Genomic DNA, 18,629 nt, shown 5'->3' with positions numbered 1-18,629 from the left:
ACATCAACAAGAAGATGGCTTTGATACCAAACTTGATATGAATTATTTTAGCTACCAAAATTAACCAAGATATTTTATTTCTGTGATGTTAGCATAATTGCATGTGAAAGAGTATGAAAAACCACATGTGCATACTTTAAAGAAGAGGAAACATAAAGACAACCATCAAATCGAAGAACACACACAACGTTTAGCGGACTTCACCTAGTGTGGGTTATGTCTCCGAGCCCAGTGTCAAGGGTGGGGGGGCCGCTTCATTGATTGTCGCAAGTTGATGATGAGTACATAATGTATTCTTTCTCAAATACAAGGATGAAATCCCTTAACTAGAGTGGCATGTCTCTCCACGAGACGTTCTCCTATAAGAACTCTCACTCATATAATATTTCCTTCAGCATGAAAAAATATCAAACTCTCACATGAAGTGGCATACAAGGATCCTCCAACAAAATGGAAAACAAGGATTTCAACATCAAATCATCATCTTAGCGAGAATCAAAAGAAGACATGACATCAATGCATTTGATACCTCCACCTCTGGGGATGACCTAAAAATGCACACCTCTGCTGAAGAAATGGGTTACACAGTTGAATTCTTGGTGAAAAATCATGAAATCTAATTATAAACTCAGCCCCCTTCTGACTCTGTCAAATTTTGGCTCCTCAGGAATCTCAAATATTCCTCAAAGATTCTCTTTTGCGGGGTAGCTGGATTTATGTTGTTCATGCAAAAAATATGATCACACCATTGCGTTCCTTACGAAAAACTGAGAAAAGTGAGTATAAAGTCGGCATAATTATGACACCTTCAAAAATTTCCCTCTAGAGAATCTCAAATATTTGTTAAATATTCCTCATAGAGAATATTCTTTGAAATATTCCCTAACATATGCTCTCACAATATTCCTAGAATCTTCTTGATATTCATGTTTTCATTAGTTTGCGTGTGCCCTCATCTCTTATGTATTCTCCACAGTCCCCTTTGAACCATTTGAGTGAAATTTTATTTCAAAGTGTGAGGGTGAATAAGACAAAGTTTTTGGTTGGCACAGTCATATTAAGTTACTTGTTGTTAGGGAGGTTTTGGGTTCAAAACCCATGGACTCCCAATTTTGGTTTTAATATGGTTTTAAAGCTCAATTTTAGCTTTAATATAGTTTTCAAACCATATAATATATAATATACGTATCACCATATTGTAACGACTCCCCAAACCATGAGAATAATACAAAATTGGAGGTTGCGCCATGCCAAGGCCACTTGGGCCTAATGTGTTGTGCCATGTGGCACCATGTGATTGGGCCATGTGGCAGGCTCTTATTGGTCCACATCCTATGCCACTTCTGTCACCTACATGCCATATGTCGACTTGTGATATTTACACATCACCTGATGTGCTCCACATGGGCTGCTGATTGGGTTGCCATGTGGTAGCCTATGGAAGTGCCATGTGGCACCCTCTAGTTGGCTTTTTTTTTTTGGTACAAACTTCAAACTGCAATAAATTTCTCATACAAACTCAAATTTCAGTGGTGTTTACACCATTGGAATGAGCCCGAAGAGCCCTTCGATCTGAACTTGGTTTCACTATAATCCAAAAAATTTGATTTTTGAGCCTTTCCTGAGCCCTCTTTGACTTTTGAGCCTCTCGGGAGCCGACTGGAACAAAAATAATTGATCTGGGCATCCGTTTGGTCTGGGATCCTACAGTTTTGTTCCAAAAATTTAGAACACAAATAATGTCATCTCTTGCATAGGAATTGAATTAATGTTTATGCTATAGTAATTTCTAAGTTTATATGTTCGTTTTGATTATTTTTTTATTTATTTAATTCATAAGAAATTAATTGAATGATTATTCTTTTTATGAAATTGTTACAATAACTCTCTATATTTCGGCCGAGCAATAGGAAGTAGTGTGCATTAATTATATTCTTTTGCATTAATTCTTGATGTTAATAATAAGAACCTATATAGTTTGATCCACATTTGTTCAAAAAATAAGAAACTTGCATTTTAGCAGTTATCTGCGTTTTCCTTTACTTTAGGAATTACTTTCTCATTTTGATTTTAATTTTAATTTTTAATTTCATATATAAAATAAAATCAGGGATTACATTTTTTATTGTCTCTATAGATAATAACATTTCAATTATTTTATACCAGTTACATTTTGTTTTGATTTTTACTTTGATGTATTTTAATTTTGTTTGTACAGATTTTAATGTATTCTTTTGCTAACAATTACTAGAATTATGTATAATATTTTTATAACTTATATTTTCCTTGTATAATTAATAGTCTAGATTTACTGTACTTTTAGTATTTATTAATCTATACATTCTATTTAATTATTTAACCTATAGTTTTAGGTACATCTAACAATAGTTTTAGTTTTACTTAAGTTGTATAAGTTATGATTAGTTTTCCCCTGATGTTCTTATTCGCAAGAGGAATCCAAAGGCTAACATATCCTTACAGCCAGTCGAGTATGACCATGCCATATAAGTAGGGCTATTTGGAAAATTATGGTTTGGATTGTTTCTCACTTGTTAACTAAGGTGCACAAAACCCATATCAACAATTATATATAATACTTATCATAATGTTAAAAAAATTTAAAATTTAAAATTACGATATATAATAATTAAAATATTTAGTTTTCAATTTAACGTGACTATATAACATTATTTGAAATTATTACTATTTTTTTTTTTTTGTTAACTTTGGCAGAGCTGCTATCTATATTGCATATTCAAAATTTACATCCATCATATGTCCTAGGTGGTTAACCTACCCGAAGGAAACCAGGCAACCACCTGTCTACATTAAATCCAGCCCAAAATTTGAAAATGTTCATCTCTATGTTTCTAACATGTCTGCTCTTCTGAGCTCTACTCATTATCCTAGCTTTTATTCTAAGGTAATACATCAGATTTTAGTTTATCGATTAAAACAAACTAACAGACTTAACATACTGCATCAGTCCTCATCCGAGGAGATTATCGGGGCAGGCGCCTTGGCGCTTGATCCAGGAATCTCGCTTCTCTGCTCCATTATCCATTTCATTTCCCTCAGCATCTGTTCAATTCTCCCCAAGATGAGGTTGTTGTGGGAGGCCTAAATTTGTACAACTGCAATTTCCTTAAGAAGCACAAACTTCAGGTTTTCCATTTCTCCCTGGTTCTGGTTCTGTAGCTGCTCGTTCCACTGCCGTATTTCCTCCTCTTCTTCTTCCCAGATAGCCCGGTTCATGTTCATGGCTCTGGCTACCACATGCTTCATGATCCAGTGTTGTTGGATCGTTTTATTGAAGAGGGAGTTGCGGTTGTGCGAGTTACCGAGGTCCGGCACCATGGCCTCCCATTCTCCCCTAGGGACCTCCTAGTTCAAGCTGATTGATCTCAACTCTCTCTCCCAACCATTTATCTGCTCCCAAATTTCAGGTGGGTTCCCCGCCATGTAAGCATCTATAATGCTCATCATGTGTTCTGCCTCTGATTTTCTGCCTCTCCTTTTCGGATTTTTACTGGTTCCCTCTTCCTGTTTTGGAACCCGTTTCGCTTTTCGTGGGGCCATGTTCTTTCTGGACTGAATGCTGCACTTTACTAAATATTTCTTACCTATCAAGACATGATAACATAAGTCAGTAACACGGTTTAGAATTTGAGTTTTGATCCAGTTACTTACCATCCTTTCCTTGCCAGGATTCTGGTTTCCCAGGATGTGAGAAGGGTGTGAAGGTGTAGCACGCACCGAGGGCCGGCCTATGATTCGGCCCATTTCATTTTCTTCACTCGAAATGGCTATGGGTACCCCTTGCTGCCTATGTTGTTAGCTTTCTGAGGGTCTGTACAGGTCATCTTCTCTCCCCGACTGTCGAAGGGGGTGGCTTTCTCTCCTTTTTTCCAGGGATTTCCTACTCATTCTTCCTCTGGCCTTTTCTACAGAATTATTTGGTGCTTGGGTCCAGCTATTTACAGGGTTATCTCTCCTTCCTGAGATTCCTTCCTTCCCCACTCTGAGAACTATCCTGGGTTTGGTCTTTCCTTTCCTCAGGAGACCTTTATAATGTTTCTCCGGATGACCAGAATATTTCCTCAGAGCTAGGGCTTTCTGGCTTGCTCCTCTGGTCAAGGGTTTACATTTCTGCTCGGGTCTGAGGGCTCCTACATACAGGCTATGTCTACCTTCAGATCTAAGCCTCATGGTCCTCGTAGGAAATTTACTTAGACTTCTACTTCTAGCTACAGTGTAAAAGAACGAGCGAGGGAATGAGACTACATATCACCTTACCTCGCCGTTGTCGAATCCTTTGTCTATTCGCTGCTCTTGTCTACCACCTTTCTTCGTTCCAACCAGCTTCGTGCTCTGCTGCATGCAAGTAACTTATGCCACCTCAGGCCCTCTTTGGTTTATTCCTATCCTTCTGTCCCTTCTGACCTCCACCTGTCCTTGTTTCTTTCCCGGCACTCTTTCCCGAGTCCTCTTCTCGGGATGTGCCTCGACCGTTCTATCCACCTTTACTCCCCATCACTCCTACGTCCTCCCGGCTGCTCTAGCCATATACTTTTTGTCCTTTTGCTGCCACTTGCCATCCCTTCTCTGACCCTTTGCCCATCCTCACACCTACCCTCCACCATCTCATTCCTTGATTGCGCCTCTGCTGACTTCTCGGGATGTGATCCGTCCCTGCCCTGCTCCATCAGCTGCCCTTTTTTCCATTTACTCCTTTCATTTCTCGCGTGTGTCCTATCTGTCTCCACCGGTTGTGTACTTTCCCCGCATCTGCCACTTGCTGCCTTTTCCTGAACATTCCTCTCTAGATCGCTATTGCCACCATTATCGACTTCTAGGAGTTTCTGCAGCTGTGCCTTCTCCTCCGGGTGAGGGAGCTCTATTCCTCCAAGGTCCATCGACCTTCCCCTATTTCGGCTTCCCTAATTAGCTAGCCAGTCTGCTGGTCTGTTGCCTGTTCGCCTTACATGTGTGGGAATAAGATAGTCTATTCTGTTTATCAATTTCCCTATTTCACTGGTTAACCATGCTGTTCTCCATCTCCTACTAATATTTTCCGCTGGTGTCTTGTTTTGCAGTTGTTTTACCATGTCGACTACCAGTTTCGAATCACCTTCAATTTGAAGGTTCTGGTACTTTTCCCAGATGGCAATTTTGAGTCCACGTTTTAGCGCATGTAACTCCGCTTCATTGTTTGTTGCTTCTCCACAATCCATTGCAAAAATTCTTAGAGTGGTTCCTCCATCATTCCTGAGTAGCCCCCCTATTCCTGCTTCTCCCGGGTTACCTCTTACTGCCCCGTCAAAGTTTAGCTTGGCAAAACCTTGTGGTGGATGCCTGTAAGTGCTAATCTCCTTGACCTATCTAGTTTGAGGTTTACTTTTTGTTCTGTCTATCATGCTTTGTTTTAACTGTAGGTGCTGCAAAATTTTCTCCTCTGTTTGGTTAATCTTCCAGTCTTCATCACTCCACCTTTCTGTTAAAATAGTTTCTCTGATATTTTGTATTGTTTGCTTCCATATTTCGGCCGGGGTTCTGCTTTCTTCTTTGAATATCACGCTATTTCTTTCCTTCCAAATGTTCCAAAGCATGAACCCTACAGACATTGTCCATGCGCGGTTTAAGATCTGGTTCTAGTAAGGTTTTCTTGGCCAATTCTCCAGAGTATTTTTTATATTATGGTAGTTTCTATGACATATTTCAAACATTTGTTGGTGATTTCTCCATAGGTTGCTACTGATAGTGCAGATGTTTGTTAGGTGCTCCATCGTCTCCTCCTATTCGTGGCATAGCGCGCATCGTGAGAGTCCCTGCATGCCTTTTTTCCGTATTTGATCCCAGGTTAGTGCCCGTCCATGATGTAAAATCCATAGGGAGAAGGTTACTTTAGGCCAAGTCTTAATTTTCCAGCTGTTTTTTCCATTTTTTTGATTCTGTTTGTCGATTATGCCCTGCCTTTAAATGATAACCTTCTACTATAGAGAACGTGCCTTTTATTCGGGTTCCCCATCGGAGTATGTCCTTCCCTGTTTTAACCGCAACTTTCCTGGATGCCATTTCTTTGTTGTAATCCCCCCAACTTGCTGTCTCTGGGGCTGCTACCCAGCCATCCTTTTGCTTCCAATTTCACTAGTATTCCCCTATGCTTGTCTTCCAGAAGTTTCCAATCAATTCCCCCTCTGTTCGGGAGGTAAATTCATGGATTTCTTGGAGGGCTTCTTTATGGAGATGCTTTTCTCGCTGTTGCTAGGATTCCTCCCAGAACTTGGCTGTGTCCCCCTCTCTTACTTCCCAAAAGCTATAATCTCTTATCAGATCTTTATTGTTCCTAGCCAAATTCCATATTGCTAATCCTTTTTCCTCTGCTTGGCTTCTCATCCTATCTTCTGGTTTCTCTGTTGCCTCGTATTTCTTCTCCCAAATTTTCTTCCATAGGTCCTGTTCGCCCTGTGTCCACCTCCACCATAGTTTTGCTCCCATCACTTGGTTGAGGGTATAAGGGTCATGCAGACCTAAGCCTCCATCTTTGATTGGTTTGCTGAGCCATTCCCACGAGAGCAATGCCCATTTTCGAGTTTTACTTGTTCCTTGCCATAAAAATTTCTTAAACATGGCTACTAATTTTTGACAAATAGATTTAGGGACAGCTTGGCTAGACATATGGTATATAGGGATGGATTGCAATACTGCTTTTAGTAGGATTATCTGGCTAGGGGTATTCAGAGACCGAAATGTCCAATTATCTATCTTCTTTCTTATCTTGCCTATGAGAGGTCCCCAATTCACTACTCTGTACTGATACTCATTGAGCATTATGCCAAGATACTTTGCTGGGAAACTTCCTACTCGTAATCCCATTTTTCTAGCCAAGAATCTTTGGGATTCTACCTGGGTGTTAAAGAAGAAGATTTCTGATTTCTTATTGTTGATCTCTGTCCCTGAGGCTTTTGTGAACTCTGAGAGAATTTTTAGGATCTGTTGGGCTTCCTTGAGAGTGGCCTGTCCGTAGATCATGACATCATCTACGAATTGCTGATATGTTATAGGGATTTCGTTACCCCAAATTTGCAGTCACTTTATCTATTCATTGGCCCGGCGCGCTTTCACCAGCCCGCCCAGACCTTTTGCTGCTAGAATGAATAGAAACAAGGAGAGGGGATCTCCCTGTCTAAGCCCTCTCGTAGGGTTAAAGGCTTCCGAAGGGGTTCCATTTAGCATAATTGACATCACCAGGGTACTTACCATTGACATTATCCATTTCACCCATCTCTCATCAAAGCCATGAGCCTTTAGGATACCCCCCAGGTATTCCCAACTAAGACGATCATAAGCCTTCGCCAGATCCAGTTTTATTAGCATGCCTTTGTTTCTGGAGTTTTTCAGTGAGTGTATTACCTCTTGAGCAACTACTATACCATCCGTTATCTGTCTTCCTTTAACAAATCCAGTTTGCTCCTGAGCTATGAGGTCTAGCAAGATTGGTTTAAGTCTATTTACCATTATTGTAGCCAGTATTTTGTATACTACATTACATAGAGCTATTGGTCTGAAGCCCTGGGGTTCTTCCGAGTTCTCCATTTTCGGAAATAGAGCAAGGAAGGTGGTGTTTAGGGCTGGGTGCATGTGCTTCATACATCTTGATTCTTCCACGAGTTCCACAAGGTCCTGGCTCATGAAGCTCCAGGAGGCTTGGTAAAATTCTATAGTAAATCCGTCAGGCCCTGGGGCCTTATTCTTCGCCATTTTTTTGACTACTTCCTCCACTTTTTCTTTCGTGATCACCCTGATTAGAGCCAGATTTTGATCTCTGGTCACTTTTTTGGGAATATATTGGCACACATTAGTAATTTCCTCCTCCCTTTGTATATTAGGTTCTGTCAAGATCCCTTTGAAGTAATCTACCAGTAACTTCTCCATTTCTTCTTGTTGAAGTACCTGGTTCCCTTGACTGTCCTTGAGTGAAAAGATTCTATTATGTTGTATGTGGTTCAACATTGCTTTATGAAAGAATTTTGAATTTTTCTCCCCTTCTTTCAGCCATTGGACTCGTGATTTTTGTTTCCATAGAATTTCTTCTTGCTTTCTTCTTTCCTCGATTTGGGTAATCACCCTCCCTTCCTCCTCTGCCAGCTCCGCACTTCTTCCTCCCTCTATGATTTGTTGTTGGATTCTCTCCATTCTTGTCTGTAGGATTTCTTTCTCTTTTTGAATGTTACCAAATTCCTCTCTGTTCCATTTCTTTATTTTTCCTTTTAGGTCTTTTAGTCTAATTTGGAATGTATGCATTTTGTTTCTACCTTCCATGCCGTTTTTACTCTCCTGCCACCAAGTTTTCATTTTGTCTATGAAGTTTGGATCTCTTAGCCAAAAGGCCTCGAACCGGAATGGCCTTTTTTTATTCTGAGGATTCATAGCAATCTCCAGTTTAATAGGCCAATGGTCTGACCCTATAGATGGGAGAATGGAAGCTTCATAGAAGATATCCTTTCCTATTAATTGTTCAGAGGCTAGCAATCTGTCTAATCTTGATGTTATTTGTTTGTTCCCGCCTCTTTTGTTATTCCAGGTAAATTTTCCATTTATAGTTGGAATTTCCACCACCCTTAATTCCATTTGCAAATCTCTGAATCTCTCCATCTCCGAGTCCTCTCTCTGTATTCCTCCTTTCTTCTCTTCTTTGGATGTTGTCATATTGAAGTCTCCTGCAATGATCCACATCTGTTCCTGATGCATATTCCCAAGCTTTTGCATATGAGTGAGGAATCTACCTCGATCTACTGGGGTGTGGGGCCCATAGACTGCTAAAAATAGAAACCATTCACTTTGCCCTATGATTCTAAACTTTCTTGTAAGGATTCTGGGCAGTCCTATCCACCAGTTTGTTATGACTTCTGCTAGGTTCCAGATGACTGCTATCCCTCCCGCACTTCCTTTAGCATCTAGGGTTACTTGCTCATATTTAGGTTTAATTTTATTTAAAATTTCCTCCATCTTCTGGCCTGAGATTTTGGTTTCCTGGAGCAGCATAATCTGTGGTTTGTCTTTTCTCAGCCGTTCTGCTAGGTGTCTCTGCTTCCCTTTACTATTCAAACCTCTTATATTCCAGGATGTCATTATCATTGGGGGGTTTGATTGAGGTTTTGGAACACCGCCGAAAGCGGAACAACTCTCCCTGTGTTCACTAACATTTCCCCCATTAGCTGGATGGAATCCTTAATGTTTTTCTGTCCTTGTTTTTTCCTCCTTTTACTTTTCCTTGTTGGTCTGGTCGACTATCCTTCTGACTCTCTTGATGTTCTTCAATCACTGTTTTGCCTTTTCCCTGTTTGGCTTGATATTGCTGGAATGTTTCTGCATAGAGTCTTTTTTGATCCTCGGGGATAAATCGCTCATCCAAGTTTCTCCATTCATTTAGTAACTTTCTTAGGACTTCTTCTTCTATGCTTAGGTCTTCCCCCCTGTTTATCTCCATTTCTGTCTCCATGTTTTCTTTCTGTTCTTCCTGTTCTTTGCCTTTTTCTGGGATATCACTAGGTGCTTTTCTGTTGGTGCCGGTCCTTTTGCTACTGGAGCTGGTGTCTTTCTCTTTGTCTTCCTAGTATTCCATGGTTTGATCCTCATCTTCCCCTTCTTCTTGGAGGATTTCGAAGCTATTTGATTTACCTAGGTGTGTTTGCTGTACCTTTTTACCTTCGTCTGAGTTTTCTTTTGTTGGTCTTCTTCTACTCTTTACCTCCTGAAATCCTTCCTGATCTATTTGTTTTTTTTTAGCTGCTTACTTTTTCTCTCTTCTTCTTCCGTTGTTAGGGGGCACTCTTTGACCAGGTGTCCATATTCATGACATCTGCGGCATCTAAAAGGTATATGTTCATAGTCCAGGGTTTGCTGCCAAACTTCTTCGTGGTACTCTAACTCTACTGTATCTAGGATTGGGTTAGCAATGTTCATGTATACACATATCCTAGCATACGAAGTATACCTTCCTTTCTTTGTAGTTTCCGCTATTTTCACAAAACTCCCTATCGTGTTTCCTATCCCTTCCAGAATTTCCGGGTCCCAGAAGTCCATTGGTAAGCCAAATAATCTAACCCATACCGGTGCTGCTAAAATTTTTTCCTTATCGGGGTTATAGCATTCTTCCCAATATCTCATGAATAGACTAGCATTATAGTAAAAATAAGGGCCATTCTCAAACACTCTTTCTTTGTCTTGCAGGTTAGAGAAGATTACCGTAAAGAAGCCTTTTTCTCCCAGCTTCAGCTCGATGTGTCCTAGGGGCTGCCATTTTTGCTGAATCCATCTGGTGAGGTCTTTTTCAGACGGCCAGAATCCAACGAACTTGCAGATCATGGCGTGATCCTTCATGTAGCTTCTATACCTTTCCAGTTTATTTGGCAGGATTACGAACCGTGGTTTCTCCTCTACACATGGCAGACATTTGCCCCTTCTGCTTGCCTGCCAGGTCGCCCCTAGGACAGGGCCTGCGTTCTGCTTTTCTGCTGCCGGCTGGTTGTTTTGTCCTTCGCCTGCCATGGCGTCTCGGTAGGAGGGGATCTCTCCCCTCCTGACCTCTTCCGTCATGACTGTTACTCTCGGTTTCCACGCTTGTCTTTTGTTGTTGCTCTCTGGTTTCTGCACCATTGTCTGTCTTGGTTTCTCCCCGCCGTTTTACCTCATGGTCGCCTGGCCATTAGGTTTAGTTGCAGAGCTCAAAAGTATCCTAAGCAAGTTTCTTAACCTTGAAATTATTACTATTATTAGTATTCAAATTATTATTATTATTATTTTATATATAATTTAAATGTTTATTTTAAATTATATTATTTTTATTGTTTTGAATAAAATATATATATATATTTTTAATAATTGTATCTATATATATATATATATGAAAAATAATGAAATAATAATTAAAATAATAAAATAAGAGATGAATTTTTAAATATTTTTTTTATTAAACAAATTTTTTTTTTATGGGTTTATTCAAATGTCAGGTGTAGGCATATGTTGGAAATAGAATCAAATTATGTATCCAACAAGTACAAACTCTACATACTTTTGTGTAACCCACAACAAATGTTTTGAAAACACATCCAAAGAACATGTTTATTGTAAAGAAATATGTTTTTCATGTATTTTTATATATTTTTCTAGTGTGGTTCTATTAAAATTATGTATAGTGGATAATCCACATCCACTAGGTATCTACACTTGACATTTGCGTAAATCTATAAGGAGATAAGTTGAAAATACAATTAAGAAAAGTAGTTAGTTGAAAATAAAATTAAAAAAATTATGTAGAGTGGGTGATCATTGGATGAGGGATTTAAATCCATATCCACTAGGTATCTACTCTTGACATTTGAGCAAAACTAAAAAGAGATAAGTTGAAAATACAATTAAGAAAAATAGTTTTCTTCCTTTCTCTCAAAAAATATTTACACTTAAGGAGTGATGTTATTATCTTAAATCTTATTAGTTCTTTTAAAATTACTTTTGTTTACATTTTTTAAGCTTATTTTTAACCTCAAAATCCCTCTAATGAAGAGCAAGTCTCCCAAGTCTCCCACTTTAATAGTTTATAAATTTGGATTTACCTATTAAAAAAAAAAAAAAATCTCTAAAAAACTATCAAAATTCTTAGAGCATCCATCTTCAACAAATTCATAGAGATGGTGTTGGAATTGTATTATACTTTAATAGTAATCCCTATTTCTCTTTAAAATTCAGAGTTAATATTGAAATAAATAATAAAATAGAATTCATTGATATCTAGGTAGTACATAAATTTGCATGAGACAATGGTTCAAGGTTTTGTTGGTGGTAGGAAAATCTAAACTAGTAAATGGTTCAAGGATTTGTTGGTGGTAGGAAAATCTAAACTAGTAAAAGGTGTTCACAAATTTCTATCCCAACTTTGATATCATGGTAATTTAAGGGTAGGAAAATTAAAAAGATTATCGATTCAATTAAAATAAATATTATTATTATTATTATTATTATTATTATTATTATTTTAATCAAAAATAGATATACTATTAAAAAAAATAATATATCTTTATATATTCCAAAAGAGAGAATTCACTGAAATGTATTCATTAAAAAAAATTGTTGCCGGTTGAAAAATTATAATTTCCGCAAAACAGTTGGAATACACCTAGACGTTTTGCATCCTACCATATTTTATATATATATATATAGATTATACTTACTTCTTATAATAATAAACATAAATATATATTTTAAAGAAAATATATACTATATATCTTTAAACGAGAGGTTGCTTTCCGTGTTAGGCTTTAAATCTCACAAAAAGGGTGGTAGATAATAACATGGTTTTGAAAGAGCACATCTTGGGTGAGGGTTTTAATTTTTGATGTTATTTAAATGTAAGTTTGTCGTTATTTAAATATAATTTAAATATTATATAAAAAATAAATAATTTTTAAGATAATAAAATGACTTTTTTAAATTATATATTATTAAATTTATTTAAATTAAAAGAAAAATTCTTGAGAAATTTTAGATGAATTTTTAACATTTTTATTTCAAATTCATTTTAATTGAAATCATAAATATTTTCAATTACAAATTTAAATAAATTCTCTTATAATTTATTTAAAACATGATTTGATTATTAAACAAATTTTTTATTAATTTACATAATTTGATTATTATAAAATTTGAATTTATTTATTTTAATAAATAAGTTGAGAGAACTCTACATTAATATTAATAATGTAAAAAATATTAATGCATTAAATTATGTTTTAATATAGGAAAATTATCTTGGACATGCAATCAATTGGTTGAAGGAATATATCAATCATACTTCAATCTAGGACAATAACTAGTTGGAGAGAATCTCTCAACTAATTAGGCCTCAATAACCTCCTAACTAATAGAAATTGATTGTTAGAATTAATGAGCACAAAAAAGAAAAGTAGGTGTTATATTTTAGATAACAATCCACCTTAATGACTACTTGTCTTAATCTTGATCAACAAATTATTTCTATTGTCCAACCTTGTATTTACAACCATTATATAAAAATGTCATCGTCCATATAAAGGAACAACCATCCACCAAAATGCATGGGTACCTAACCACTGCAACTATAAGTCTATTAGGATGTCCTTCGTGTACATAGTTCATTCAACCATATATCTGCATACATGTACCTGTACATGTACCTTTAATTACCCTTGCACCATCATCACTCCATGTTTCCTTGGAATACCCATAATAATGCTCTTGGTTTTCGCAGCTTACCCTCAACCATGCTTTGGGTTATCTCGGCTAACCCTCAACCATGCTCTGGGTTTTCTCAAATAACCTTTAACCATGCACTAAGTTTTCTTGGTTGACCTTGTTATCACTTAGGTTTTCCCAAAAGTTGTAAGAAAGGGAAAGGAGGCCGAGGTAACCATAGACCAATCTTTTAGATACAAAATCTAGCCAATCTGTATCCAGAGAGGGCTCTCTCTTTATGATTTAGCTTTGTTTTTAAAGGTATTAGGCTAGTTATGAAGTTCAAGGGTTTTTTTTTGAGTTTGGGTGGTGAGATTCAATAGAGCAGAGAGGTAAGATAGAGTAGTTCAGGCCATTGGGCTAATGGAGTCAAAGAAAATGGCTTTCTAGATTTGGTTTCTTAACAGAGGATGGTTTCACAGAGTAAGGTGGTCAAACAGGGAACAAATAAAGACTTGAAACAGATTGAGAATCCTTCAACCTATTTAAAGAGGGAAATTGGATGATTGCTGATAAGGAGAAGTTAAGTATTCTTTAGCAAATAATCAACATGAAAGAATTATGAAACAGGAGCAATTAAGATTTCACTGTTTATCCTAATTCTGAAGAAAAAACAGAGAACAATAATGACTTGAAAACAGAGTGCAATCAAGCATATTTTGAAATTAAATCTTTTCTTTATCATTCAGATTGTGAAACATAGATGATATAATAAACTAAGAAAACTTTAAAACACAAGATATAGAGGAATTATTGATCCAGTGGTTGATTTAAGAAGTCTGTGACAAGTTCACTGCTTCAATTCTTCATCCAGTAAGCCATGCAACAGTTGATTCCAACAACTCTTTATTCCAAAAATTCAATATTACAGCAAAGTCTAGGAATCCACACTCAATACTCCAATGGAGGGGGTATTTATGCTCAAAATTGTAAAACAAATATCTCATAACAGAGTGAGATAATATCTAGGATGACTAAAAATAGCTCACAAGTAAATAGAAATAGCTAGCCTTGAAAATAGGGAAAAGATAAACTGATGTTGTGTTGGTCCTGTTTTTGTTGAATGTGCTGGAGGCAGGCCCTAGAATTCGGCTGTCAGCTGTCTTCTTCGGTAACTCTGTGTTGGCTACCTTGTCTTTACTGATACTCTTCAACTGCTCTAATACTCTTCGACCTGTTTTGACCCCTGTTCATCCTGCTCTAGTAAAAAGCTTTGTCTGGTCATCTTTCCTCTGGAAATTTGTGTCTTTGAAGGTCCACTGGTTAGGGTAGCAATCTCCTTGTATCTACCTTTATTTCTCTCTTTTGTAAGCTTGGGAGTCCCTTGGTTTGGTTTAAACTGCATTAAAGAGGAAGAAATTGTGCAATGGCAAGTTGAATGCCAGCTCGGAGCTTATGCTATAGTTTTTGTGGTCGGGCGGCATTTGAAAACTGGACTTGGGCGTTGTTCTGTATGAGAGCGCAATCTGCAGTGTATAACAATGAAAATGGCACTTTATCCGTTTTTTTTGACAAAACTAAGGTTTGGTGGGACATTTTGAATTTCATTAGGTGGATGACATCAGTGGGCAGATGACGTCAGCAGTACCAGACCTGACATCAGCGGATGACGTCAGCAGTAGGTGGTAAGCGGTTTACCCCGCACCGCTTTTGGGGGTTAGGTGGTATTGGACGGGAGGGAGCGAGCACACAGAGCGGTCGACACGTGGCGGGAGTACAGGGACAAAACCACCGGCTGATCACGAGTTAAAGCGTGGCATTTAGGGGGGTCGCGATATTGATGTGGACCGTTGGATGAATGAGCGGGGATCGAATGGCAGACGGGCAGAGGACATGGTGAGGGTTTAACTGCTGTGGGCCCGGCGCATTTAAACTTGATTTAATCATTTCGGGGTTAATTCTATTGGTTCATAGGGTGGTTATTAATCAACTGGGGGTGAATTAATTCCTTTGCGCGTGCGGGAAGGTTCTTAATAGATTTCAAACAAACCTATTAATTCCTGTTTAATACTGTGACTATGGTCGTATTCGACCACGGCGGGGTTAAATAAAATATCGGGGTTTTGTATATAACATAAGTGATACGGGGGAGGGTAATTTTTTATATGGGATTTATATAATAGTTGTTTTAAAATTAATATGATTTCAAAAACGAAAAGCGCCAAATTAAAACACTTTATATATATTTTAAACTTAGGCTAAAGTGGGAATGGGGTTTATATGAGAAAAGTGGCCATTTTCCTAAGTACAACAGGGTTTTACTCAGGCAAATGTTATGAAATGGAATGAGTGGTTGTGAGGGATATTAAGAACAGATCTTAATACTTTGAGGAAATTAGTGAATGATTAGCGAAAAGTATGAAGGCGAGTTAGTTATTTAACCTTGCCTCGCTTGAGTTGCATCAAGTATAAGGTCCGCCTGGCACTTGTGATAGAGATAAAGATTAACACATTTAGAGACAAAATCTATCACAAGTATCATTCTGCAACACCATCTACCTACCTTTCCTACTTTGGCCTAGCATTTTTTTCTTCTTTATTTGGGTGCATTTGGACTGGCAAACCCTTATTAACTTTTCTTTTCTTTGCATAGTAAGCCTACCTAAGTTTGCACTTATTTCATCCAAGGGCTCAGATTAAATTGTTGAGCTCCTTTTTATTTACTCTACCTATCTACTTATTTGCCAAGGTTAAACAGTTTGGTCAGATCTTATTCTCTATTTCTAAAACAGGAAATTCAAATATGAACTAGCCAAGATTAAGCTGTTTGGGCTATTCATCAATTGTGGCATAAATTAACAAGCTGCACATAATGCTTATTACAGAAAATAAAAAGTAGTGGCATTTTGGACTTGCACACTTTACTGGTCTATTTTTGTTTGGAGTTCATTTCTTTCACTTTTTTGACCATTTTATTCTTTTTTTACCCTTTGATTTTTCTTTTAGGGCATACCCTCTTTACATTTTTTACATTTTTTGATAATATGGAATACCTTTGCAACAAGGAAAGGAATGAACATATTACAGAGCTCATCAAGTCAATCATGAAATATGACACCTATTGGTATTGGAGCATAACAGACCCTAAACCATGCTCTGAGTTTTGTCGACTGAAACTCAACTAAGTTACATGATTCCTTGCCCACTTCCCTCTCACAAGTGGTTTCTTGCTTACTGCAAACCTGAACTACAAAGTGGTTTTTGGCTTACTGCAAACCTGCACTAGAAAATGATTTCTAGCTTACCAAAAGCTTACACTTACAATGTTGTTTTAAGATCACCATGAACTTCAGAAGGATACACACGCCTTATCAAGATTACATCACAATTGACTCAGGTACGTACTATTACAAACTTTTCAAGGACCCGTACAAAACATCATAGACTTGCTTACAATTACAATGTGTGGCTTACAATATAATTTGATTATGAGTATGTTATTATTCAACTTACCACACAATCTCATCCACCATATCTACTGCTACCACAACCATTATTCTCTATTGTTGCACCCTTTCTGCTGAATCTGCATAACACAAGAGATAATATCACACATGTATGACGAGAATATGATCTTCCTGCTCTATATTTATTCATGTCATTGGCATCTCGATGTTTCATCTTCATTCAATCTTTGTCTTGGAGTTTCTCTTCTTCACGAGGTAGTTGTTAGAGAGGTCAATTTTAACAAAATCACACTCATATATTGAGTTGAACAGACTCAATATGCCTCTTATACAAACTGCAAGGATTCTAAAAGTTGAAAATTACAAAAAAATAAAGTCTCACCATAAGAGAGTTTTCAAAGCATTTATTAGATGCATGCCCTTTTCTCTCTTTGAAATACTCAAACAAGATGTGAAAATGGCACAACCTTTGGAATAGGGGATCCCTATCTTGAGAATATATAACCATTTATTATGTGAGACATTGGTCTAGTGAATGCTTCAACAAGCTCCGCAATTAATGTGGCTCACCCAAGCCCATACTTACTAGGTACTTGAGATAATTTTTCTAATAGAGATGAAGGTAGACTTCTCTATGGACCAGCATTAAAACTTACAAAATTAGCTTACTTGTGCCATCTATCCTCTTTATCCAAGTCCTTTCCAACCAATAATTTCTATAACATATTCAACAATGAAAACTCCCATTGGGCCTCTCGAGCCCCCCAAAATTGAAATCCACTCATTGAGCTTGATGTTGAGCCTCCCACACACAAATAATTGTTATTTTAAGTTGATTCTCCAACAATTGTTCTCCTTTTCATGCAATTTACAATTGGAAAGGGTGCATGATGCATACCCATCAAGGTTGTGCATTGGAAACTTACATGGACATGAAAACACCTCAAGCATCTAATAAAGAATGACATATATCATTTCATGGTACCTATGAATCTTAGCTCCCTAAGGAAAGCTATACTCTATCCTTTTCATTTTTTTTTGCTTCTTCCTACACATAGTTCTAGCCCACGACATCATTATTTGTTATCGTGCTCAGTCCAAGACTTACTTCCCCTAATATAATGTAATGTATCTTGCTTTTCTATCTCATGAACAATAATTCCCTTCATGGCTTTATCCGTAGTAGTGCATCCACAAAAAATTACCTAGTGAATGCAACAACACTTCACTTTGCGCTTTATCTGACTCAATCTTTGATTTGGAAACCTTTTTTAGTAGTGTCTTCAAATGGTGGCTCCTCTAGACGATTATGATCCTTGCTCCAAGCAACAAATGGCGATGAACAAATGTATAATCACAACAAATATCACTGCAAGAAATCTACTCTTACCATGTCCCTGGGCTTTGTCGTGAGGGAGTATGCCTAGGTTTTCTTCGATACCAAAATAAGTTGAGAGTACTTCACATTAACAACAATAATGTTACAAATATTAATACATCAAAACTATGTCTCAAGATATGAAAATTATCATAAACATGCAATTAATTAGTTGAAACTAGACTCTGATCTAGAAGACTAATTAATTGGTTGAAACCAGAGTCTAATATAGAAAACTGACTAGTTGGAAAATATCTTTCAACCAACTAGACCTCAACAACCAAACATTAATAAAAATTATATTCTTTAATAATCATAAACTATTTCAAAAAAACTTTTATTATATATATATTTTTAAATACATTAGTCTCACAATTAAGATGCACTCCATTGGAATCATACTTCGATTGAAATTGAAATCATTTACCTATATTATTTCAAAACAAAATTTTATTATTACATAATTTCTCCATTAACTCATCCAAGATACACTTTAATTATTAAAATATTTAAACCAAAATCCTCGTAACCTTATATACTATTTTATAATCACAAATTTTGAATAAGTTGGTCTC

At 37.1% G+C, this 18,629-nt stretch overlaps 1 protein-coding gene across 1 annotated transcript; it reads right to left on the bottom strand.

The window, feature by feature from the left end:
- Nucleotides 1-9,771: 9,771 nt before the first annotated feature.
- Nucleotides 9,772-10,659, bottom strand: LOC149175812 (uncharacterized). Its single transcript, XM_089421252.1, has one exon. The coding sequence runs from the start codon at nt 10,657-10,659 to the stop codon at nt 9,772-9,774; it is 888 nt and encodes a 295-aa protein (XP_089277378.1).
- Between the last annotated feature and the right edge of the window lie 7,970 nt (nt 10,660-18,629).

Source organism: Pinus tabuliformis, chromosome 4_1 (assembly GCF_031772625.1).
Source record: "Pinus tabuliformis cultivar Carrire ecotype Pingquan chromosome 4_1, CPIR1, whole genome shotgun sequence".
Classification (NCBI taxonomy): Eukaryota; Viridiplantae; Streptophyta; class Pinopsida; order Pinales; family Pinaceae; genus Pinus; species Pinus tabuliformis.
Note: the sequence above shows the minus strand (reverse complement) of the source record. Positions and strands in the feature narration are given on the sequence as shown.

Coding starts and splice junctions, on each gene's coding strand:
- LOC149175812 (XM_089421252.1), bottom strand. CDS start 10,659: ATGGTGCAGAAACCAGAGAGCAACAACAAAAGACAAGCGTGGAAACCG.